Source organism: Plodia interpunctella, chromosome 13 (genome assembly GCF_027563975.2).
Source record: "Plodia interpunctella isolate USDA-ARS_2022_Savannah chromosome 13, ilPloInte3.2, whole genome shotgun sequence".
NCBI lineage: Eukaryota > Metazoa > Arthropoda > Insecta > Lepidoptera > Pyralidae > Plodia > Plodia interpunctella.
The window spans coordinates 5,506,032-5,532,863 of NC_071306.1; the positions used below are offsets into that span (position 1 = coordinate 5,506,032).

At 33.8% G+C, this 26,832-nt stretch overlaps 2 protein-coding genes across 7 annotated transcripts in view; both read right to left on the reverse strand.

Moving 5' to 3' along the window:
• Positions 1 to 526: 526 nt before the first annotated feature.
• The window catches only part of LOC128674606 (uncharacterized), a 91,979-nt gene continuing 65,673 nt past the window's right edge, over positions 527 to 26,832 (reverse strand). For 2 of the 6 annotated variants that reach the window (XR_008405182.2, XR_008405183.2), the window contains 4 exons: positions 4,754 to 6,156; positions 4,189 to 4,308; positions 3,594 to 3,648; positions 2,834 to 3,465 (listed from right to left, as the gene is read on the reverse strand). Coding sequence is in view for 4 of the 6 variants with exons in the window: in XM_053753293.2 (XP_053609268.1) it covers positions 4,199 to 4,308; positions 4,754 to 6,128 (1,485 nt within the window). In the remaining 2 variants the exon portion in view is untranslated. Of the gene's footprint in view, positions 3,466 to 3,593; positions 3,649 to 4,188; positions 4,309 to 4,753; positions 6,157 to 26,832 lie in introns of all 6 variants that reach the window. The other 4 variants (XM_053753293.2, XM_053753295.2, XM_053753294.2 and 1 more) reach the window with 4 other exon arrangements.
• Positions 22,833 to 26,088, reverse strand: LOC128674605 (uncharacterized). The gene is made up of 2 exons (XM_053753292.2): positions 25,978 to 26,088; positions 22,833 to 25,705 (listed from the first exon to the last, which is right to left on the reverse strand). The coding sequence occupies exon 2, from the start codon at positions 25,692 to 25,694 to the stop codon at positions 22,977 to 22,979; it is 2,718 nt and encodes a 905-aa protein (XP_053609267.1). The 5' UTR covers positions 25,695 to 25,705; positions 25,978 to 26,088; the 3' UTR covers positions 22,833 to 22,976.

Consider the following 26,832-nt stretch of genomic DNA (forward strand, 5'->3'; position numbering starts at 1 on the left):
GGAAGTTTCGCATCTGGGTACTAAAATGGAGGCTTAAATTAGGTGTAGATCTTTGTACCGCCGAGATATTTTTCATTTTGTGCAACCCTTTGTGAGCTAACTGGATGGTAATGTTCGCAGAATGAGCATTAAATATGATTCCCTTTGTGGCTCGTTTATTTGCTTTTGTCTTCAATATATATTAAACTAGCTTTACCCGCGGCTTCGCACACGTGAATTTCCTAGGGGAACGTTTATTTTTTCTGTGATGAAATTCTTTCTATTTCAAATAATAAAGTAATAAATTCTCATTTCTTACCATAATCGTAATCGTAACGGGAAGTCGATAACTAATATATAACGATCACATGTTTTGGTAGCTTTGACACATTTTTTTCAGAACTGAAATGTGATCGAGTTATTTCTATACATTCCAGAGAATCTGTCTATCTGTCCGTCTTGACAGACGGATAGATATTTTCTATCAGAACAGTATTTTCTATTCTATTCTATATTCTTAAAAATAGTAATAAAACAGTTAGATCTGTATATTTTATGATTTATTTGATAAAAATCTCTTTTGACTTGAACACGATCACTAAATTACAGACAAAGAAATAATTATTTCATGTAACATTGAGATTATTTACGTTGCGTATCAGTCATATAGTTTAAGAACAGTAAAAATTCAAGTCGACTGTACATTATGATGTTGGTGGCCTGATTTTATTTTTATTTTTTGACATTTCTGGGTATTTGCTGGAAATATTTTTTGCTTGAAAATGGAAAAAAAAAACCTGTCAAAAAAGGTTTATTTTCATAATTATTAATGTATTGATAATTCAGTGCTACCAACACCCCATGATTTCGCAAAAGACTCCAAAAACACAATGTATCTAAATCGTTACCATGTCATGCGAATAATTTGAAATGTTGTACACTATATTTACATAAGTTTAATTGAAAATAGAGTAGAGTAGGCCATACAGATCAATGTGTACAGACAAGTGCGACGAATAACAATAGAATTATTAAAATTATTTTTTCACTTCTGACTAGTGAATGTATAACAAACGCACGAGCATTTGAATCTGGAGGATTGACAGATGTTCCACACTGTAGTTTACCTATAACGTGATTTACTTGCCCCGTGTAAAATATTTCGTTACGACTAAGACGAAAAGCAAAAATCAGTATTAACTCGCGCACTTGCAGTTATATCGGTGAAAAAGTAAATTAATTTCTTTTCATTTCAATTTGTTCGAAAATAATATCTTCAGTTAATGATTTATTTTATATTAATTATTAAGTAAAATGATTTTATTACGAAAACCACGGCGTGAATCACCTGTCAACTTTTTCTACAACCTGTAGATATTTCAAGTTAAAATGGGCCCTATTTTGCCAAGACAGCGTGAATGTAAAATAAGATTACATAGAAGAACATCGTCGAAATGAAGAAATAGGGGAGGGAATATTGTGGATGGAATACAGATCAGTCTGGGTGTCTGTCAGATGTTATATTGGGAAGAATTTATTGAGAATTGTCTCTCTCCAATCCATGGGGTTTTTGGCTGCATACTTGGCTATCTTATCTAGGTATCTTACATAGGTCTTTAAATTTTTAAGATCAACTCAACGTTGGCGTCAACTCTCTTTGTCAACAGATTGTTGATGTACGAACAGATTTCCGCACGCCGCAACTCCACCATTAAAAACTTACCTATATAATTAAAAATGTCAGGAATAATTTGAATTGTTTTATTTAATGTGCAGAAAATGAACAATACACACTTGTCTACGAAGATCTACGTAGGTTAGCAACGTATGTTCTCAACAGAGGTGATAAAAAAGTGACTATGAGCAAAAATATTATTAAAATGCAAACGAAAGGCTTTTACACTGGTGGTCCCGCGGTTGTTATAGAATGCGCAAACGAAACCGACAATAGAGCGCGACGAATGTCACTTGCTTTTCATCTAATTCAATAGATTTACCTCGCGGATTTACCATTGAATTATTTTCAAAGAACATTTTACAACAGAAAATATCTCTTTCTACATAGGGTTTGTAAAGCGGTTATAGGTATAGTTGGAGCTTACACGAAGCTGTAGATAATGGCGATATTTTGTTGAAGGTTTGTTTTGTTTGATAACAGGTTTTATTGACATACCTTAAGTAATGTCAGTTTTAATGTTTTAAAGGAAATTTTTACGATGAACATTTTCAGTGTTAAAGCCCAAGATTTTCTTGGCCTTCACACTTCAGATCAGATAGAAATTGTATTTAATGTAATGTTAGAATTATATTTGCTAAATGCAGTAAGGTAGTTGGTGTTATAGCGACATAGCTGGAAAATGTACAAAATTTAATTTGATAAGAAAATTAAACACGAACGCAGAGAAAATTTCATTTATGTAGTATCTATTCATTCAAGCTGTCATGACATTTAGATCAAATTAAATTTATCCTATTTAGCGGTCTATGAAACGAATAATCAAGCGAATTCAAATGTGACTACGTATATATATTACTGATCAAGTAACATAAAAAAGTGCACCATGTTTTTTTCAATAGATATTTACAAAATATACAACTATGTACTAACAATTATTAACATTTGCGTTATTTCGATGAATAACATTTTATTTATAAAACAAAGTTTATACACGGTTCCTAAGAGGTATTAAAAATAAATAGGTTGGACCATCTATATAATTATCAAATACATCAATTAAATACAGAATATATTTACTCAGTGAACATTGCGATATTTTTGTATATTTCACTATTGAAATTCGATAACAACTTTTTATATTCGACTGGCCGGTGAGATTTAAAATAAAAATAAATATTGTGGTAAAATAGTATATTCAAAACTGACTTGCTATCTCTAAACAACGTTATAAAAGGATGCTAATCTTTAACTGACCAAGAGTTTACTTCAATACATCAACAATACCATAATAGCAAACTTCATTGAACATCTAAAGTGTAATGAACAGTTAATTAGCTAAAATGGCAGCATTTATCATGTACAAAACCTGATTCAAATTATCAGCCTTTTCATGTACCTATTACTACTAAAAATTGATAAGTAACAACAACTTACTCCTTACGTTTCTATGAAACGATCCCAATAACAATACAAATTATTAATTAGGCTTTTCTATCACTTCACCGTATACACGCCTCATTACAAAAGTCATTTTGTTCCACCGCACACTTCCACACACCTGTTTGTCTTTGAGACTCATAAGGGTGTCGTCACACTGTAATTTATCCTCACAAAGTCATTTGGAATGTTTCCGTTGAAATGATTTACAAAGTTCTATAGTGATTTATGCAACTATTTTTGTATTTATCGTTGTCCCTTCGTGTTTAGCAGTCCCTCTGAGGAGTTCGAAGCGGGGATGGCGAGGGGGCTGGGCCCCTCAGCTCTGGGCTAGGGAATCCAACGGCACCACCAGTTTTCCGTTGGAGTAGCTGTAACAAAAGATTTTTTTCTATTAGAACATATTTTTTTGGCGTAATATCTATTATTGTTAATTAGAGAATTTAAATCATTAATTAGTTAGTATACAAAAGTGTAAAATTATGCAATAGATAGTAACCTGTATGGTATAGTAGTAGTTCTGGATTTAGCTCGGCTTGGCCTACAGGCTTCATCTGCAACCAAGAGATTTCAAATTCAGCCAACTGAGATGAACATTAATTTATTCTCAAAGTAGACGTTTGTCTTATCGACTCATCTAGAACTTCCGCTCATAACGTATCGACGAGACTTAATTAAGTGGTAGCGCATGCTTTTGTCTCGGTTCTTGCGGAACAAAACTTATCTCGAGTCAAAGTTTGCAGAAGTAATATCTGCAATACCTTAATGAGGCAACTTTGTATCGACTTTGTTAATCGCTTCTGACCCAGCCGCGGTGCGTTGCTTGTTATCGTCTCTCAGTATTTCGGATGTCTCGATCGCTTTTATTATACAAAAGATCTCATTATTGTGTTTTGTGGATAGTGATTAATGTGTAACATAAATCAAATGAATTGGGATTTTTAAACCCATAATGATAAAAAATTATTTTTTTTATGGACGCGCCAACGCCAATTGGAAAAATAATATAAAATAAAATAATGTCACTGTTTTGAATTTCACGAAAATAGTCTTAAATTGAAAGTTGTTTGAATTTGGTGTGTTAAGGGCCTTACCATAAAGCGGCTAACATCGTTGTGAGAGGCACGCATCGCATTTGACGGGCTCGGAACGCCGCTTGCCCTGAGAGCCCTGCGAGCCGGACTTACGCCGGAAAGTGTACCTAACGAGCAGACCTGCAATGCAAAACGCCGTACCGTTAACAAAATAAACAAAATAACCAAAACGAAAACAACAAATACAGAGCAACGCGCGCGTCCATCTGAAAAACGCCTATGGGCGAACGAAAGCGGGCGAAATAAAAAAGGGATGGTACTCCCAGAGTTTTCACGACTTGATACCGCTTGGATTCATTCACATTTTATGTGAGAAAAGATCTTTATACTTCGTGCAATTTTGTACTAAAAATATATTTTGTTTTGTGTGATGGCTGTATAATGTTTATAAGTATTGTCTGAAAGTTTTTGTTTGAGCTAAATACAGAAGTTAAAAGTTATTTTTGTAAAAGCAGCGCTTGTAATGCTAAAATGTTTAAAAACTTTTCATGCAAGTGAACAACTACTTGAATATAATATGAGCTACATTAGACTGAAAACAAAGTAAAATGCTCCATTCACTTACCAGTTAGTCCTGCTTTGTTGATGCTATTAGAGCTTGAAAACCCAGATATTTTCTTCCATGCCTTTTTATTCCAAAAACCACTAGCTTTAGCATCTCCACAGCTTGAACTTCGTGGAGAAGGAGCATCTCTTGGACCTCGCATTCCGCATTCATCAGCACCAAGTATACGGACACCAGCTCCTCGAGTTCCATATGCCACAGCAGGTAAGTGAGGTACCGATCCAGTTGGCTTGCGTCGAAGACTGCCTACATAACTTGCTCCACTACTACTGCCACTAAATCCGCTATCTAAGTCTGGGGGATTACAGCTTGCTGGTGATAGTAATTCATCAGTTGGACCTACTCGTAATAATTCTTCTATATTGTCTCTATCTTCTGCTCGTTCCGAATCTGGTGATTCACATTCGGGCATTAACATGGCCTCAACGCTAAGATTTAGTTCGCCTAAAATTCTTTTATGCCTGGACTCTACCCTGCGTACTTCTTCCTCTACCACACTTCGATCTAATGAGACCAGAGATTGTCGGGGTACATATCGGTGTTTTGGACACGTCCTGGAACCATCTGTAATTTCTTCATATATATTTTCTTCTGTTCCATATCTAGTTACATAGTTATGTCTAGCGGACCGATCTCGTGGTATTCCGCCTCGCCCACGTTGGCGATTTGCTTTCCTAGATGACGATGGCATAGATAAATGATGATCATAATATGCATAAGAATAATCAACTGGTTCAAACCGTTCCATCGTAGCAGCAATATTACTTCTATTCCAAGTCTGAGGTGGAGGCTCTCTAGACAAATTGACAGCTGCCAATCTCGCCGGTAAAATTTCATCCAAATCTCGAGCACACCTTTCGTCCAAAGACTGTGCACCATCATCTTCTTCTCTTCTATGCTTTCTATGAGGGCGCCTAGCAGTTTGTGACCGTGGATGAGATCGATCACAGTCTGAGCCATGGCCGTGGTTATAGTCAGGTGTGTGACTGCGATTATAATCAATCGGGCGATGTTTACAGTCTAGAGTATGGTGATATTCAGGTGTATGTCTCAAACTGTAACTTGAGTTGCCTTCATAATCAGATCTATCATAAGAAGGACTATCGTCAGCATTACTCATGTGTGGATGAGGACAATCCGCTGCGATGCCAGACTCAGAAGATGGGTAGTCATGTACTTCAGCAGTGATGAGGACGCGATCATCGGGTCGTGCAGGCTCGGAGGCCGCATGGCGGTGGTGAGGCCGAGGTCTGGTAGTTTCGCGGCAACTGGCAAACGTTCTCTGAAGAGAAGGCGTTGGATACCGCCCACAGCGGGAATCATACACCGCCTCCCCCGACTCGTCGGGGCTTGGCGGCGCACTTCGTGATTCCATAGTTCATCCTTTCATCTCCAATCAGAATCTGTAAATAATAAAAAAGGAAAACTGTAGCAATAAATTGCGAAACACTTTGTTACTAGGTAAATATTGCGAGTGAGCGCGTGGTTCCGTCTTCATGGATTTGTGGCAAATAACAAAAACGAATGTTACGGTAAGTCATATAGATAATACCTATTAATAGATTATGCTGTGAGGATATTGTGTATGAAATATTTTACTTTTAATAAAGGTCTCCGAGACGGCCTCGTTGCCGGAGTTGGGGGCAATGAATCCGAAATTACATGGTCCGTGATAAGGGTAGGGTGAGTGGCGATCAACACGGCACCCGACGTCGATATATCATCATCAGTCGTTGTTATAAATCAGGAGACGGGACCATACAGTTATTTACATTACATAACCGACTGGGATATAATCAGTGGCTCGTGGAGGTTAACTTAAGTTCGAGAGTTTGATATGCAGTTGAGTGAATAATATTTTTTTTTCTGGACTATAGAAGGACTGGAGAAGTTTTTTACAAAAATATCATTTTTGATAAGCGTTCATTTTGAAAATAATAACGAGATGAAGAAATTCATGACTCGGACGGAAATCAAGATTCTCAAATTTTGTTAAAAAGCGTCACACAAAACATGTGTGACAAATTTTGGGATAAACCATTTTTGACACAAGCTTTTGTAAAATAATGTCCATGCAGTAATTCTGGTGAGCTGATTCTGGTCCTCTTTTTTACAAAGCCTGTTTATGTATAACACTGCTGGGTGCCTTGTCCCCCCCCCCTCCCCTCCTCGCCACCCCTTTTGTTTTCCATAGGTTTATCAAAATATGAAAGATCCAAGTTATTCCAAAATATTGTTCGCAACAATTATAAACAATATTTATCAAAAAAATAATTTTCTTTAAACAATGAATGAATTTTTGCGACGAGAGCTTTTTCATCTCAATAAGTACAGAAATATGACTTATCATATCAAACAAATGAATGCAAGTATGCTGAAATTTTGGTATAATAAAAACAAATTACTTAAATTTGAAACATTGCCACAAATTCATAGTGAGATAAGCAATAAATCCTCCGTCGCGCCGCATCGCAATGAATATTTAAGCAAATCTGATCGCATCTGTAGTACAAAATTCCTCTGCAATTTTTGTTGCGAATTCTCTAAGCAGAAGAATTTCAGACCAATTTATTAGGATAACGATAAGTGTCCGTGAACTAGAGTGTCGCATGGCAAGGGCGGGACGCGATCCACAATAACGAAGATACAGAATCCACCCATCGTGAGTACGTTTTTATATTTTTATGCGATAGGATTTAATTTTGATTACATACAACGAGTTAATAGATATATTATAAAACAATTTCAAATTTCGTATTGAAATTCAGAGTTTAGATTTCACTATAAAACTTTTAAAAATCAGCCTTTCAAGAGTAATTTGGCGTAGTTGCAATAATGAACGTTATATTATACGTAATAATTTTCTATTTACATATAAGCTATTAAAATTTAGAAAATATGTGTGCCAATTGCGTAATCATGTTTATAAGAATAAATGTGACAACCGGTCGGTGGTCCCAGATACCGCTGGAGTGATGTAGTTAGTACGAGAGACCTGGTTGCTCTCCAAAGACCCAACTGGCATTGGCGCAGCATAAGAAAAAGTGGAAAGTTCTACACCTTTAAATATATTTATTTTATCTATGTTCTACATGGGGTTCTAGTACGAAAGAACGAGGTTCTAATCTGTTTCGTTGTTATCGCGTGTTCATTCCCCACGGTTGCCATGGCAACGTGTCGTCCCGCTTTATCGCGCTTCCGCCCAATATTCCTCGCATGTAAATCATCATCAGGCGAGCCTCGTAAAGGGCCGGTGACCGTCCGGTCGACGTAATTTGTTAGCCCGCAGTCTAGTCCCTCCCCTACGATTGCTCACATTGATTTTGTTAGAGATCATAGAATGGTTTCATTGAATATTTCATATTCATATTCATTCATGACGTGATATTAAAATACTGGTAGACGTGAAAAATGATGAAGAGATCCGACCTCAAAAGAAATGGTCGTCGCAAAGTGATAACAAACTCCCTCAAAATAGCGTATAGTAACTAGTTTTATAATAAAAGTAATCGTGAGCCGTGAAAAATATAACTTTTATTTTTCACGGCTCGCACGATTTTTAGGTTAAAAAGTTATCTTAATGAAACATATAAAAAATATTATTATATTTTAGGCAAGAAGAAAATTGACGACTTCTTTTAAATGCAAGAGAACGTGTATGTAGAACTCGTAATAGACAGTTTATTATTTCTATAAAGCTATTAATCATACTCATTACAATTATATAGGTATAATAAATGAACTGACTAACAAATAGGGCTTTTCTCCTTTCATAAGTTGGATAGGAAATCTATTTAAACCAACGAAAATAATTTTGACACGCCGCGTGATATCAGCACTTTTCCCCCTATCTTTTCACCCTCGCTATAGCATTAGAATATATTATGAGGGTGTAAAAATCACGCAATGGTCCTAATACTTTTGTAATTGCATTGAAATTTATAACTTAACCTTTTTTAATATGACTTAATTCGATTTTTTAACGGGCCATGAAGCGTTATCTCGTGATAATGGAAATAACAGTTTTATAACTTTATGTTGAGATTTGTTTAACGTATAACATTGGCGAACTTGTAATTTTTTTAACTTCAATTTCATTGGAACTGTGAGAATGTATCAAGTCATTCCTTCTTGGTGCTCCATCCTTGAAGCCATTAAATGTAATGTACGAAACAATGTCCCTTTTTAATTAAAAAATAACTTTGCTTTATATTCTTCTTTAATGCGAGACTCCAATAAAACGATCAAAGACATTGGAATTCTTCGACGGAGCAATGAAATCAGTATATTATGTGGGGGTCAACTTTTATATTTAGGTGGATATTACTTATACGAAGAATTTGATCCTGACATATTTAGAATGTTAATTCTATCTAATTTATTGACCAAGTATTTGCAAAATTCTATGTTGTGTATTGGGAAATATCCGTTTCATGTTTTGTTATAAACAATTCGTTAAATCTATATAAGTAACATGTCCTTGTCATTTAAGGGGAGGTCGGGGGAAACTGGAAAGCCTAAATAGCGGGTCTAGGTGGAATTGAGATGAAATGATGATACTTTGCTACTAAGTCATCGCTTCTGAAAATAATCACTTATAAAATAAATAACCCTATTCCTTGATTGACTTTTACAAAGTTTAAATTATGAAATATCGCTCACAGTACCCAAACGTAACTCACGTCGCTATTTTTCTCCTATCACACCAGTCCACAACAAAAATCACAGTTTTGACGAAAAAAATAAGGACAAGCAAACACAATTCCACATGCATAATTATGAAGACGGTATTATGGATTGTCGTAACTTTTTTATAGTTGGATTGAAAAAAAAATAAAAGCTAATAGTTTCGCACAAAATTGATTTCAAAGATGGCGTCATTCCCTTGATATTGCGCCATTATAAATAATCATCATCCATCATGAAACGATAAAATAATAAGTGTTTCATTCTCCATGCACCCTCGTGTCCATTCATTATAAATAATAGGTTTTTTGTGGCGTGGACACATGTGTTGTGCGCGTACTAAGTAATTGCCATCAATAGTGTATTGGGCACTGATGTAGCATTGAAATTATATGAATTATATGCTGTTTTGTATTTGCAATGTCTTATCTAGCAGGGTAAAAACATATTAATTAAGCACCTAAACCTTACTCGGAAATCATACTATCTATTGGTGAAAACCGCATGAAAATCCATGCTGCAGTTTTCGAGTTTATCGTGAATAAATATACAGACAGAAAGTCGCCGCAGAGGATTTTGTTTTATAATATGTAAGGAAGGATTTCAATATGAAAGTGTGTTTGTTTATTTTTCTTTATTTCACGCGAGGTCAACGTGTACTCGTATTTTGGTGTGGAGTTAGTTGGAAAATTGGATCATACGGGCTATTTTTAGCTAGTGAAACTATTTATGTAACAAACTCGGATAAAATATACACCTACGCATGTTTGTAGACTAAGAATATATTCTATTTAGATTTAAATCTTAAAATATTCTTGCCTGACAGTATGGATTTCTCAAATATGTACTATGACCAAGAGTAAATATATACTTAGATGATATGTGACTAAAAGTAAATAATCAGGAATGTATGACTGAAAAGGGGAAACGTTATACCACATATAACTAATAATAGAAATAGAAATAACTAATACTAACACTCGTAATAGAAATTAACATTCAAAACCTTTCTCAAATAGATAAAAAATAATTACCAATACAATAATGACTCCATTTGTGTGACAACAAAATTAACTTAATGACGAACGTGATTATTTGTATCAAAAGTTTAAATAGAATCAAATGCTTTCACACTTCACACAATCTCACAAGGGATTCAAGGGTCGGTTCATTAAAATTCAGTATAAACTGAGGGCGCATTAGGAACGAATAGGTGTGCTTCGCCTTAACAATTATCCCTCGGTGTAAACTTGGTTTATTGCAGAAATTAGACACAAGAGTGGAGGCGTGATGTCACGTGATACTTATAACTACGTGATCTTAGTTTAATATGCAAAACACACACAGAATCATGATTTATTTCTTCAAATTACAACATGAAAATAAGGGTATTAAGCACATGAATAGATCTTTTATATCGGGATAAATATAAAACATTGTGTTTTGTACTATAGCGAGAAATATGTCTATAGCGATATAATGAAACATGCTAAGAAAGTAAAGCCGGTAAGACATATTCCTTGGAAGTGATCCCGGAAATATGGCGAGGTTACTTTCAATAACGCATTTTTAAGGATTTGTGTCGGGATCATTTTGTTACAGAACAGGGAATATTTTCCGAAGTGAACGATGGAATTAGCCTTTACGATGACCTTCCATTTTAGCAACGAGTTCGTCCAAATTGTTATGACGGTCTGGTACAGGTGTGTAGCGATAGCGTCTCGCTTATTGAGAATGAAAGGTAAAAGTTTTTACAGCGTTGCATATCCAATTCTTTTTTCCTCTATTGGTTCTCTCTACAGAGCTCACTACTATCTGTGCTCTAAAACCGATTATTAAATAGACATGTATTTGGCATTTGCAGAAAATATTTTTATAATTATGTAACATTTCCTTTATTAAAATTTAAAATGTTAAGCACGACTAAAATCGTTTCTATCTTCAGAGCAAAGTAAATACAAATGTTTATGTTATTCCGATCCGTTTTAAATTTCACCGATGTAATCCATTTTGGACACTTAAAACGCTCGAAATGCTGTCGTAAACATCTTGTTATTTCAGTTAAATGTATAAATGATAAAATGCCGCTAAAATCGACCGTTTCTAAGTGAAAATTTGCGTCGACTGAAGGAAACGAGCCAACGAATTGGCTACCAACCCATAAAACGTAATGTCACATTCATTTGCAATTCCAAGAGTCCTCAGCCTGTATTATGCCTAATAAAATTTACATATTTAAATTAAAGTGCAAAATAACAAGATACTGAAACCATCGGTAAGACTGTCCGGGGTTTTTTTTACGCATTTTCTTATTTCATGATTCGTTGTTCTTTATGTATCTGATATTATTAATTAACCAATCATGGGTGTTTCAAAATCTATGGTTTTTAGGTATTACTTACAAACATAGTACTTCATTGTATTACAGGACATTTTATACTTATTTATAGAGATTAACCCAAAATATTGTATCCCATGAATAACAGAAAAAGATGCGAACGGACGACCGATATTTGTTTATCTCGAAAAACCGACATAAACCAATGATTGGGCGTTATATACACCGATAAGGATACCAGACAATGTGGATAGAAATTGATAAACGATACAACAACCCAACGAACTGAATCATAATTTGATTTTTTCGGATCCAACTTGCAACTAAGATACTCTGCATACGACATCACTAGCGGCCGTCCCGGCTAAAAACTTATTAATTAAACAAGAAATCACACTATATATTGGGGAAAACCGCATGAAAATCGTGCAGTTGTTTTTGAGTTTATCGTGTACAGACAGACAAACAGACGCGGCAAAGGACTTTGTTACATACAGCAAAGCCGTAGGATGCTTTGCTTTATGAAACTGTGTTTGATATTAGCATAGATAATGAATTTACATTTTTGTATTGATAAAATAAACGGAAAGCTGAGTAAAACGTCAATTTGCAGAAACTGATACCATATCTACATCGCATGTACCGAATGGTGTGAAAACAGTCAATAGGGGGATCAGTAATGGTACAGTCACCGCCATGCTCAATTTTTTGTAAACTAGCACTTATTACCACGGAAAATTTGTGCCTATTGGTTAACTTGACATGATGATGACTGTACCGTGCTGATAAAGGTTGGATTCACACAAATACTTCCAATATTCAATACGCACGTACATTACGGGAACTGAACGTTTGACATCAATCACTGCACATAATGCTGGTGATCTGTTCGACATGTTTATTATCAATATATTTCACACCGTTGCGTGTTATGTATCTGATTTTTGAAAGAAAGAGGTTCAGTATTGAAAAAATATTCGTTCACATGATTTAGGGTACGAAGTTATCAAATGTTTCGCCTTTGTATAAAAAGCTAAAATTTTATTACATAAGTATACAAAATAATTATATACTTTAGATTTTAATGAGAACAATAACCAATTAAATAAAAATTAGCTTTAAAATAAAGGTAGAAAGAAGAAGAGATCCAGGAAGACCAGAAAGGAAGCAGAGAGAGCAATGGAAGGAACTCTACCGACATGAAACAAATTGTCTAATAGACTATTGATAAATAATTGAGATATATTGAATTATCATTATTTTTGTTAATTGTCCTTCTCGTAGTATATTTAATTCGAAAAACCATTAAACCTAGCCCTTATTGAACATAAAGTATGGCAGCTTGAGAACTACGAAACTACAGGTAGTAACAAATTTTATGATTCAATTACGGAATGGTGTGATGGGGTGCCTTTACTGCTGCGTTATCGTTGATGTACTCATTTGACTGATAAGGTTCTTGCTTATTTAAACTACTGTGCTACTATCGTAACGAATAAACAAACAATATTGATACATATTCCATGATACCACCTCTGCCGCGTCTGTCTGTCCGTTCGCGTTAAAATCAAAAATTGCTGCACGGATTTTCATGAGGTTTTTCTTGCTCAAGTAGTAAGTAGTTACATTAAAATGTATTATTTATTCAATATAAATATTTATTATTATTATTGTAATGTAATTGAAATAAAATGAAGAAGAAACCAGTTAAATGCATTAAAGTAATAGGGTCTCACTTTGTATTTAATAACGGTGGGAACTAAGTAATAAAAGCTTAAATATCAATTTTATACGCGGTAACCATATAATTACCATATCATTGTTTATTTTATGTTGTTATTAATTAGGCAAGAATTTTTTATCGATTTACGATTTCAAATAGTTAACTACTTTTTTATGCAGTTTATTGTGCCAGCCATAATTTTCTAATTGCCTGAATACATTAAAAGATGAGTATAAAACGTAATTACACTAATTAGTGTAATGCATCCAGTGATTTGAGCCCTGGGTTTAGAGGCTGTAAAAAGGGCGTGTTGAAACAGGGTTGCCACTCGTAAAATATTAATTGGAGGAATGTGGTGTACAAAACGTTTTTCATGTAAACAAAACAAAACAAAACATTAGAAAGTTCGTTGTTATTTTTAAAAATTGCCATATGCGAGACTTTTAATCACTTTTAATTTATTTTTATGCTGAGGATTAGCTAGAGTACCATGTTACGTTAAAAAAATAACGATTAACATATATAAGGACGCTATACAAAAATTGCTCCAGACGTATTTTAAAGCCTCTCTCTTATTCCATGTTCCCGGTAGCAATCTGGTATAATAACGACACGAAGTACTTACGCGTAAAAAAGAAACCTTTAAAATTTCAAGATCATGCTATTATTTAGCCTGATTGATTCGTGTCAAACTTCTTTGGGAATGCTATTGGTACCTATAACATCTGTCAATTATGATAGAGGATATTGTGTGGACGTCTCCATTTTTTTTACTAAATGGCGGTAACCCTACTTCAAAGCAGGGAGTGTCCGGTGACATACGACTCCACGTCTGAATTGCAAGTCACCTGTACTAATGAATACACTCAATGTGGGCCCGGACCTTTGTACGTAAATTATTTAATCAGTCCGCCTCTTTTGACGTAACAAATTAAACTTGAAAGGCTTCACGTCTCTGTTGACAACTTTATACGGCCAACAGAACATCAACTTACATGAATCCACTCCAAATTCGATTTTGTTACAGTTACATTAGCGTCATTTGATATTTGGTTACCTACTGTAAAAGTTGCGAGGGAAATTTTGTTGTATTATCGAACGGAATTACGAATTCAAAGCAAATTAGAGTAAACCGATTGAAGGAAATATTTTTTTAAATTTGTTGAAATGTTTTATGCAAGATTCAAATAAACAAATATGCTTATAGGTACATTTATAGGTATATTGTTAATAAGTATAAAAAAATCCTAATAAATCCTAAAATACATAAAACTTTTTGGTAAACTAGGGTCAAATAAAAAAAAACACTTTAACATTAAACTTATGCCAATTTAATGTATTAGTTTATTCGAATCTTGATTTTTGGTTCTATTATGACGTCTACAAATCCATTTTCTATTCATAAACATGACTGTCAGTCAACATTTAGAGACGCGTATCCCGATCGTTACTTCAATTAGAGTAGTATATTTAAACTACCATAATATAATTTACACACAAAGGTGTGTCCGACCAACCAAATGCACGACGTAAAGGTAACATATCCACTTATATCCCTTAGAGGATTAACACGGGTACTCTTAACTTATTTACCTTTTCCTGTGAGCTTTCAGGTCAGTGTGACATATCATATGCCGTGTTAGTCTCTTCTGATTTAGTTAAGCTACTCATTAGAATGGGTTCCTCATTTTTATTAATGAGTAAAGAAATTTAATAATATTTCGCTAAACATATTAAATTATTTATTGTTATATTAATATATTTATTTAGTGTTTATTTTATGAGGTGTGTGTTTATTTCCTTCTCTGTATTTTTTCTTTCCTTAAGAGCAAAATGTATTTTCAGATATGCCAATTATCTACAGGACAATTTATCGAGAATCCGAAAATACTTTTAAGCACTTTGATCTTTGATATATATTATACTTACCATTTTCGAAGTTTCCATGAAAAACATTTCACACAAAAGTCGAAATAAGATCGCTTATTTATTGCAATACTTTCGCAGTAATACCAATTTACGCGTTTACTTTTCCCTTGAATAGCAATATAATACGTATGAGTCAACTTTAATTCTCTACAGAAAAGTACTTAGTTGCACCAGTTGATTTTGACGTTAATTTAACCTGGCACAACAACGCAAAATTCTCCATTTTATGTACGTGGTGGCACGATTGAAGTTAACGTTAAAGTTAACTGGTGCAATAGAAGAGGCTTGGTTTTATTAAGAAAATAAAGTATTATTTAATAAAGAGTTGTAATAAATTCAATTTTAAAATAAATTCATTTCGCCATTGCAGAACCAAGATCGTACAATACAATATACATTAATAAAATATACATCAGTTCCTTCTAACGAGAAGAACTCAAAGATGAATACTAATGAATGTTAGGGATTCATCAAATTCCAAATCTTCGGGGAATAAAAGCGTAGTTTCTTCGCCACTAAAGAAAAAAGTGTCTCCACGGTGAAAGTGTATCTCTCACCTATCCTGAATGATGATTCAATATCAAATTGTTCTTTCATAAAGTTTTTGCAAGATTTACATGTGACGGGGACATGGACGATAAAGTCAGAGCAAGTTCATACTATATCCATCATCGTAACGCTGTGGCGTGCTCTGCAAGATGCAAGTCACTGGACTAATGAACGTTTAGTTTTTCTACTCGACATTACTCATAGACATATTGTTTAAAAAGTAGGAAAGGGGTACTAATGAACTTTTCGTGAAAACAGTAAAATGTAAGAAACTATCTGATTATTTTTCTAGAATATTTAGGAACATTTTAGTAATCGAACTCTTTTAAATTTATGGTTCTATTCTAAGTATTTATGGTTTTTATTTATCAACAGAAATGTGAGCTCAGATTAGGAAAGGTTTTTCTCTTATAGAATATATATAAAGATATACATAGATAGGGAAACAGATACATCAGGTGTAGTGTAGGTATCTGTTTCCCTATATAGTGTCAAAATCTGGCCTGTACTTAGTTGTTTAGACATACAGGATAGATTACACGCGTAATATAGTCGAGTTTCTCCTCCAGGTCGACAACCCCTTACATTTAATTAATGAATAAATTCCTCGGTGGTCTGTCCATCCAGAGATATTTTAAACTATAGAAACAAAGTCCTTATTCCTTTTATGTTCCGTCAAATGTCTTCAAAGTTACAGCCCGGTGATGGACACGCAGATAGAGCGACAGAAAGCAATTGATTCTAAAATAGGCAGAGTTGAAATATTAATAGCAATATGCTCACAACGAACGTTTGAAGAGATGAACGGAGTGACGTCTTCTTTTTATTTATGTCAATGTTTAAATTTGAATTTAGAATGTAAAATTTTTTCGTTTGAAATTTTTGTTTTACTTGTATGAATATTAATTCTGATTGACCCTCTTTGAAGAAGTAATAACATAAATAATTACGGAAGGTAAATTATATAATATAATACAGTTAAGTATACTGATATTTCTAATTCAAATGATGCACTCCGTCGTAAATACACCGGTTTAGTGAAATTAGTCATACTCATTTATTTATAAGTACGTACAATTTCGATTAGTCGAGAAGCGGCATAGCTACTGGCTTTTGAAAATGGTCGAGGCATTAATCATTTATATATCAACTTCAAAATTTGATATGGTATGATTGATTGGCTGTGTTGTCATCGTTCCTCAAACCTTAATACATCACAACTAAATGAATTTCCGACATAGACTATTACCATATAAATCGTAAAGATCGTCTGAAGTTACGTTGACAAAACAGAGGAATCACGTCTAAAAAGTATTGAAAATACGTCTTGCTTCTATAACTTAAGGGTTGGGGACTATTTTTAGACAATTCAAATCAAAGAATGCTTCGCCACGACGGGAAATACTTGGAGATGTGTAGTGAATTGTCTATTGTAGTTCTGCATAAAAAAGAATGGAAGTTCAAAGTTCATAACCAAATCGAATTTTATTCAAATCGTCTTTTTCCGTACTTTAGTTTAATTTATTTTTTATAGCTAAAAACCAAATAGTGTGTTACTTTCAAACACAGACTGAAGCAATTCTTAATAAAAATATAGGTAACCGGTTTGCAACCATTAAAGATGAAGTATTATTTAATCACACTCAACTATATAGCTATAAGTAATAATGTCTATTATAAGAAACAATACAGTATTTGTAAAAGTACAACAAAATATGTACATATATCACACAATTTATTTGTATTTTATGAAATACAAAAAAGTAATATCTTTGTGTCTTATTTCGCAAATATGCTGGCAATTTGTTCAAAAAGAATTGTTCAGCTGGCGAAATCAAGTATTTGGCGTACAGTCGCGTACACAACGGTCAATTACGCATGACATAGTTGTTGGTTTTGTTCGTGTAACTCGCACGATCGCACGTCCCCGCGGAAAAATGAAGCTCTCATGAAATTTAATGTGGAAATGTCTTGAAACGACGCCAAACCCACGACTGAATTATTTATGACTCGCTATTTTAATGGCGTCCCCGGCCGTTCATTATAGTAAGAGTGTTTCTTAATTTTGAATGCGGAGTTGCCAGTCTCAATAATAAAGAATACATCGCGCGGAAAATTAATGAGTTTATTTATTGCATTATTTTTATTAACAATGTTTACGGCATATTTGAATATTACTTGTTAGATTGTGTTAGCATCAATCCAAACAAATGTACGTTAATACAGGGTATTATCTTATACCGCACTAATGTGTGCAGATACTTATTATGGAACTGAGTCTGTATCCAAAGAAATCGATGTAAAAAAAATACAAAAATATTTTGATTCTCATATAATTTGGCTGAACGGACTTAGTTACATAAGTATGTTGAAATTTTACGTTCTTCTTTCACTGTTTATTTTTTTCTGAAGTCGTAGTATTTCGTGAACTAACTATAGGTATAGCGAAAGTTCGCGCACTGAAACAGATACTTCGTGTAAAATGACTCCAACTAGACTACAATATAGGTGAATCCACTCTGCAGTACCATAAGAGTCCTGAGAAAAGAAACAGAAGCATTTGTGGAATCCATAAATGGCCAACAATATTTTTAATTTTGAAAATACAGTGTAACAGCATTCAATTTACAAAACAAGTTCCGACAAAGTGCGCGTAGAAACTTGTTGCAGCCGCCGCCCCACGGTATTAAGTTTCTTAACTCTTCGCAGGAAAACTAAAAAGTAATTCAACTACACGACTAATACTCTTTTCTAGATCTTTCTGCCACAACTTCTATCTCATCTAACCGTTTTTCTGGTTTCTTCCTCTGCCCTGAGATTCTTACTTCGCATTAGATTTTTCCATCAGTATATTGATATACATTTTCTGTATAATCATTTTCACGAAAAATGGAATTGAATAAATACATGTTAATATAATTTGATATCAAAATATAGCTTCGCCTAAATAATTACGTGGAAACGTCTATACATCAACAACATCATTTATTTGTGGCTTAGAATAAGAAACCCACACAACGAAAATATATATTATGTCCTCCTTTGTACTTTTAACTATATGTATGCTAAATTTACACAAAATTATTTACGTAGATAAAGCGGAAGTAACAAACAAACTAACTTTCGCATTTATAAGAATAGCAGCGGCCGGCCCGGCTTCGCTCGCAAAAAATATAATAGATCGCATGATCTATTATATTTTTTGGTTAAATTCCTCAGGAATCACACTCCATATATATGATTGTACCATACTATAACCACCCCTCTTCGATTACATCCACCCCTTAACTTTCACAGACAATGTCCACACCGGACAGTATACAAGTCATTGACACCAAAAAATCAATATTTCAGTTCTATTTGAAACTGATTTGCGGCCGTACATTCAGCGGTTTATGTTGTAGTACTATTATTTAGAATAATGTAAAGCTATGGCCGGCAATATATTGAGATTTGACGTAACAAGCGCAGACTGTGGGTTGCAAATGCGTTTCGCGTAGGATGTGTTTGTATTTTCGCGTTTCAAGTGCGGATCCCACTTTCTTCTATAATTTGGTATACTTTGACATTTTAAGAGAATAAACGATAGCAAATATCATAATTTCTTGATTTAATTCGCTTTGCTTAGAATTTTAATTGTTATGTAATATAATAAAGAAGGGATTAGGATAAAATGCAGTATTTTACATTGTCTCGATTTGAATGAGAGCAGAAAACACTGATCTAACCATACGATATGTATGGATTATGAATTTTGGAAGGTTTTTAGATGATAGTAAAGATTTCCATATAGCATGGAATCAAGGTCAAGATGTTGTTTTGAAACTTAAGATAGTAAAACCAGTAGAACAGTCACCTGTTTGCGCAAGTGCAATAAGAATTTTAGTAGCGGTGGTAGTTAAGTGGTTAAGACCGTCTGCCTGTGGGACAAGATTCGAATCCTACTCGTGCCTACATGAGTTTGTATACCAGTCTGACTCAGATATAGTAGTTGTCGTTTACCGCCACTTGCTTGCAGTGAAGGAAAACATTGTGAGGAAACTTGCACACTGGTTGACAATTGAAGTTACTAGTATGATGCGTCTTCTTGCCACCAGATGTCGGTGGGTAGTCGTAAAAGTTATGACAGATGGCTATTTAATCGTCAATTTCAAGAAAACGTCAAAGTCGACTGCTGCAACCAACTCTTACATTGTGAGATAAAAATAAAAAATAGATAGAAAAAGAGAATTCTAAGAATTCTTATTAAATATAATCAGTATCCGATCGAATGTTGTGAATCAAGCCCACTCGTGGCCATCCGAATGTCGGTAGGCTCGCATAACTCCTCACTGGCTGCAGGACTGCGCGGGCGTTACACAATAAATATAATAAAATAGCTTTCCTTATCTTTCGCGCACACTCTTGACTCTTATGCCGATCGATGCTATTGTGCTAATATATACTAAAAATAAATATCGGTGAAAAGTTTAAGATTTTATTCTTGAAAATTGATTTAACATCGTTTTTTTGGTATGTTGTAGCATATAAAGTTACTTCGAACAGTTATAATAGTTACATATTACAAATAGATCATTATAATGCGCCTATAAATTAATACCAAGAAACCTGATCGCAATTGTTTTCGAAAAGAAATTAATACGCTTTCAATTTCGACCAATTTATAATTTTTTAAATTGAGTTTGTCTGCAAACAATTCATAGTTAAAAAAATGCCCTGAATATTGGTATTATTTTGTTGTAATTCCATCAGGAAAAATCCTAAAAATATAGTTTGTTGTCATTATTTTTTTAACATAAAACTAGCCATGTACCTAACTAATATCTGACTTATTTTTTTAATTAATGTCAAAATTTTCAAACAAGGGTTACGGAAGACAAGAGTCTATCTTACAATTGTGCGCAAAGAGAAATGACCCTTGAGTGTTTCCAAGAATAGCCGAAAAGCGACAAAGGAACTCTTAAAGAGGGTCGCGAAGTATGACATTTCGCTTCCTAAATAAATATGGAGTTAATAAATTCAGTTAGATTCGGGAAATATCGGCTAGTCAACGCTCCGGCGCAAAATGTTACGTCAACAGAGTATCTCTAGCCCCCGGACCTATTGAATAAATAACGTAAAGCAAACTCAAACAAAAGCAAATTTATTCACCAAATACGCCGATTAATACACGATCTTACGACAGATTTATATTTGTGTTCGACAACTGCCAGAGGCACGAAAGTGTACCTATATAATTTATTACGCAATTTTCGTTATACAAACATTGAATAGTAAAAAGATTGCTGTTTTATGCCCTGACTGTAAAGGCAAACCAAAAACGTACTAGATGTCGTAAACCTAACAAATTTAGGATCTTGAAGATAGCGCAAATTGAGTGAGTGAGTGAAGTAGGAACTTTCTTCTCCGCGAGGACTCCAACGCTTTATTTTCAAGAAGACAGGTGGAAGCAGCGGCCAATTTGACACATTTCATATACGATATGTGGGATTGTATTCGCCATTTCTGCAAAGCAACTACTTAAATAATTGTAAACACACATCGCTCAACGTAAACGCTAACAATATCCAATAGAAAAGTCTTAGATATTTCGCCAATCCAGCGTAAATTGAGACCATCGTCGGCAAAGGACCAACTTGGAGATTGTACATACCGTTAAATGGGGCTATTTGGTACAAGATTTGGTAAAAAACAATTTTTTTAACGACTTTATGTTTAAATAATCCTGTTTTGATGATTAATTTGGACAGATTTTGAAGTGGCGTTTCCGGAACTATTATTTTCAAACGTATATTGATTAAAATTCCGAAGATAGCCTGTTTTATAAGCGCTGTTCCAATTTTCGCAATTTTGGGGCTATCTGGAAATCGACACAAAATGTTTAATATTTCAGTAAAATGTAGGCCAGTTTTAATTTGAATCAGTTTGGCGATAATCAGAACATTGATAGTGTGTACCTGGCTATATGTCTATAGTGCTCTTGTTCAATTTTGTTGTAAAATCTTGCACTATAAAACTATAGTGCCACTATATTGGGGTTATTTGGAAGTACGATGATTAATCAGTTGGACTAAAGGAGAGAATGTAGGATATATTTGGAACAATTTAAGGGGAAGTCATTATTTAAATGAAATTGTTGAATGTACTTTAAGTATGTTTATTTAAATGAAAAATGTGATACAAAAAAGAAACATCAAATAAGAACACTGGAAGTTTACCATATTAATTAAGTAGGTAGGAACTTTAATAATAAAATTGACCCGGTTAATAACACTTAAACTTTCATAAGTATCAAATAACTGTACTTATTTATCTAATCAGTTCACTCATCATCATCAACAGTCTGAGCAATTTAAAAACAATTTAACTTTTACTATACTAGTAATAAGGCACGCATATTATTAAACAACGTGTAAAATAACTAAAATCACAGTCGCAAAAGGGCAACTCACCCAATTATTTCAAACAACTTAATTATACTATGGAACCAATGTTGAGAACTCAACAACAATCACTAAAATAAACATTACAAAAATAAACCAATTCTCAAAATTCCAAAATGTACATAAAAAAACAAATAAGAACATTGGAACTGGAAGTTTACCATATTAAAAATTCAGTAGGTAGGAATTCTGATAATAAAGTTAACCCAGGTAATATAATTAAAACTTTCAAAAATATGTATCAAATGTCTGTACTTATTTATCTAATCAGGTCTCTCGGTAACTATAATATGTATTAAAACAACAATATTTTCTAGACATCAGCGGTCTAATTCAAACATAAACAAATACTTAATCAACTATCAAAGTTCTCATCAAAGTTTGTAAGAAGGTGAATGTCATTGCGGTAGGTAAACATTTAACAAAAAATAAGGCACAATATTTGGCATTGATACTTCCTTAATTATAATCATAACATTAAATCAGTCTTAATCATAGTCAGTCTAAAGACTTCGAAAATAAAATTTAAAATACCATAAGTCAAAACAGTTAAACCTATTGTACGTTGTAATTACTCAAATCAATATCAAATATGATTTGTCCTCGCCGAGAGATGTTGGGCTCTGGTAATACTAGAACAATATCATCCAAATGTCTCATGGTACAAATGTCATCTACTGTAGGATAAGTAAACACCGATCCTCTGTTAAATTTTGATTCCTTTACTTTTCTCACAAATTTGACATCAGGAATGTTGTTTTTTATTAATATTATCTTTCCTACGAAATGTTTAACGCTCTTTTTTGTAGCAAATTTTGCTAAAATCCAGGAATCAATTTTTAATGTATTATTATCCTCTGTAAAAAATTCAATTTCAGAAAAGCCAAAGGGAATTGATGGTTCTATATTTTCTTGTTCTTCTTCGTAAAATTCCGTGATTAAATCATCCATTGTTTCATATTCTGAATCATCAGAATCAGCCATACACATTATAATCTCAGATGAGCTGGAATCACTACTAGATCTCCTCCATTTTTGTTTTCGAGAAATGTGTTTCTGCGTCCTTTTTTTCACTTTAGTAGCTGTCTCACTTTTTATTTTTTTCTTAGGTTTCACATTATCTATTATTTCTTTTAATTCTTTACTTTCTTGTGTAATTTCTTCTACGACTTTTCTTTTTTCAGTTACTTGTTCTTTATTTTCTATATTTAATTTCATATTTAAAGCAAACTGCGTAATTTCAACATTTTCTTTTTGTAGTATAGCGTTTATTTTCTTACGATTACGAATATTTTGGGAAGATCCTGCTTCAAAAATAACTTCTGATGTAATTATAGGTTTAGATCTAGTAGTGGGTCTGCTATTTAGTAGGCATTCTGGTAATTCACCTATAAATGGCACGTTAGCTTCATAGTTTTTGGTTTCGTACAAATTTTGAATAAATGATCTTTGTCCGGATAGTTCATTGTTTTGAATTAAGTGAGTATTGACCCATCTGATACATAAATTTTTGAGGCTTTCGGGATTTTGGAGAGATGACTGTAATAATGAACCAGAGTTAACTAATGTATCATTTAGAGCTGTTTCTGTTACATTCTCACTTTGTTGCTTCTTATTAATCAATATTTTACAAGGTTTTGTTTTTTTACCGATCCCTTTTCCCATGCCCTTGTAGGATGTTAGTTTTGACTTAGGCATAAGAACAGACGCAATTTGATCATCGGAATTATCACTATCATGATTTTTATTGCTCCTTATTTGATGTAGTCCAGAAGGACCTGGAACTGAATCAATAAATGGGTCTGATAGGATGTTTGAAGTAGACTTCTTTAATTCTTTTCTTTTTCCGGACACCTTTAATCTTGCACTTGTTTTTGACTGATTTTGTACTAAATCGTCGGAAGATACGCTCTTTCCCGGTTCAACCACAAATCTCTTTTTCCGTCTCATTCCCGTCGGCTCATCGGGACATCGCAATTCCATCAACATATCCTTTATAACTGAAGTACTACTTGTCTCTATTTCTTCCTCGGACCTTGGAACATGAGATTGGGGTAATCGAGATTTGGGACGATTAGGATCAACAGGGTAAAGTCCGGATTTATTAAAACCTGCTATTAAATTTCTGGATTCGGCATCATTTTCGATTAATTTATTTTTAAGTTTTTTCAACAATTTAGGAAATGCACTCTTAATTAAGGTTTTGTGATGTCTTCCCTCGGTAATTTTCCATTTGGTAAGAATATCTCTCCAGTATACCTTCAAAGGAGCAAAAAACGCGACGTCCAGAGGTTGTAATAAATGTGTTGTTTTAGGTGGCAGACATACAAATGCAATATTCAATGTCTCACAAGTTTTTATTACACTTTCCGAAAAGTGTGATGATAAATTATCACCTATCAACACCTTCCGTCCAGGCTTATTACGAAAATAGGGAACTATAATGGTATGAAACCAATCTTCGAAGCAGGTTGAATCAAACCATCCGCTCTTGGAACGATTATATCTCGTCCCTTCTGGTCCTCCCTCCATCCACGTATCCCAAAGATTTTCCGATTTGTAGACAACGTAAATAGGTAAGAGATGTCCTGATGCAGTGCCCGAAAACATGAGCGAAATTGCCGTTTTCGAGCTATTTATGATCCGCTCTGGATACTTGCATCCTCTTTTATAAATATATTTTTTATTGCCGGGATCATCTGTTAAATTCGTTTCATCATAGTTAATGATGTGCGCTGCAGGAACACCCTCAACCGTATTAACATAATTCTCAAAAAAGGCATCAATATCATCTGACCTAAATCTGGCTCGGTCACTGGAAATATGTGCAGATTTACGGTTTGAAATTTGTAATCTATGTCTTTGAAGAAAGTTTCTGGCCCAATCATAACCTGGCATATTATCTTTTAGATTATACACATTTTTTCCAAGTCTGTCGAGATATTTCTTGGCAAATACACGAAGATCTGTGGTATCAAACGGAAACCCCCATTCCCCTACTATTAAAACAAATTTAATGAAGACTTTCTCTTCTTCAGGCGTAAATAATGTTGGATGGCCTGCTGTCTCTTGCGTACAGTTAATATTTCTTGTCTTTCTACTTAAGGTACTCTTTGGCACACCAAAAGTGTCTGCGGCATCGGTAAGACTCATTCTTCCTTCTTTTACACTCTCTATTGCTACTTGTAAATTTTCCGCTGAGTAATTTTGGTAAGGTAAAAAAGATTTGCCATTTCTGGAATTTGTATACTTCCTAGTATATGTACGCACCATGATCAATTGCACTGGAACAAAACAGAAGAACTTCGCCTTAATTACTCGAAAGTTACGTTTGGGGCTATTTGGCACATCACCTTAAATCGTATACAAATCTGTCATCGGACATAGAGGGGGCTATTTGGAATTATGTTTTAAATAGCCCCAAAACTGTACCAAAAAGCCCCGTTTGATAAATCAAAACAAATATGGCGAATCAACGTAGTTAGAAAAAGCCTATAGAATCCATTAAAATCACAAGGAAACATAAGATATAATACAAATATCATGTTCAACTTACCTCAAAAAATAACTAGTTACCAAATAAAAGTATGAGAGCCATAAATTAAGCAATATTTTTAATATTTTTTGCAAGCCCCTTTTGCAGCACACACATGTCATTTCTAACCTCAAAATTTCATTGCGTGGTGACAGCTTTAGAGTGAGTGTTGCCAGACGAAAACAAAATATCCAATTAGTAGAAAAATAAAATGTTATGAGGTTCCAAATATTTTATTTTTATAATTTCAATTAGCCCCATGAATTTTAAATAGCCCCGTTTTACGGTACTCGTAATTAAGCAACCGCACGCTTCATTCGTACGAACATAGAGATATAATATGAAATACGTGCGGTCGGACTCTGTAATTATGTAGGCAATATACAGAACTTGTATGTGGGAACATGAGCAAGTTTATGTCTCAAAAATACCATAATATATAATAGCTGTAGACTGAAATATAAAGAATTTCTACACTCCGTTTTTTATTAGAGTCCTAATATGTAAAGAGTAGTTGAATTTTGTAGAAAATAAATAAAATATTAGCTCAAACCTATGCATTCTAAAGTAAAACATTTATAAAAGACTTCAAAAAATCATAAAAATAATTTTCACAGACAAGAAAATACGGAGTTTATTTGAAAACATTGACAATACGACTCCTTTCTTTTGACGGGGAGTACCAAATAAGTATATTTTTATTCAAGTCAATATAGTCGGAAGGAGAAAAAAAAACTTTTCCTATTTTCCAATCCAATTACGAACAAACTAGCAAGTTAGCATAACCTCATCAATAAATGTCTTCGTTAAGAAAAAAACGGTGGCAGTGTTGCTGTCGTAAGAAAAAAAATCAGCTTCAGAACGGAAATTGAAGTT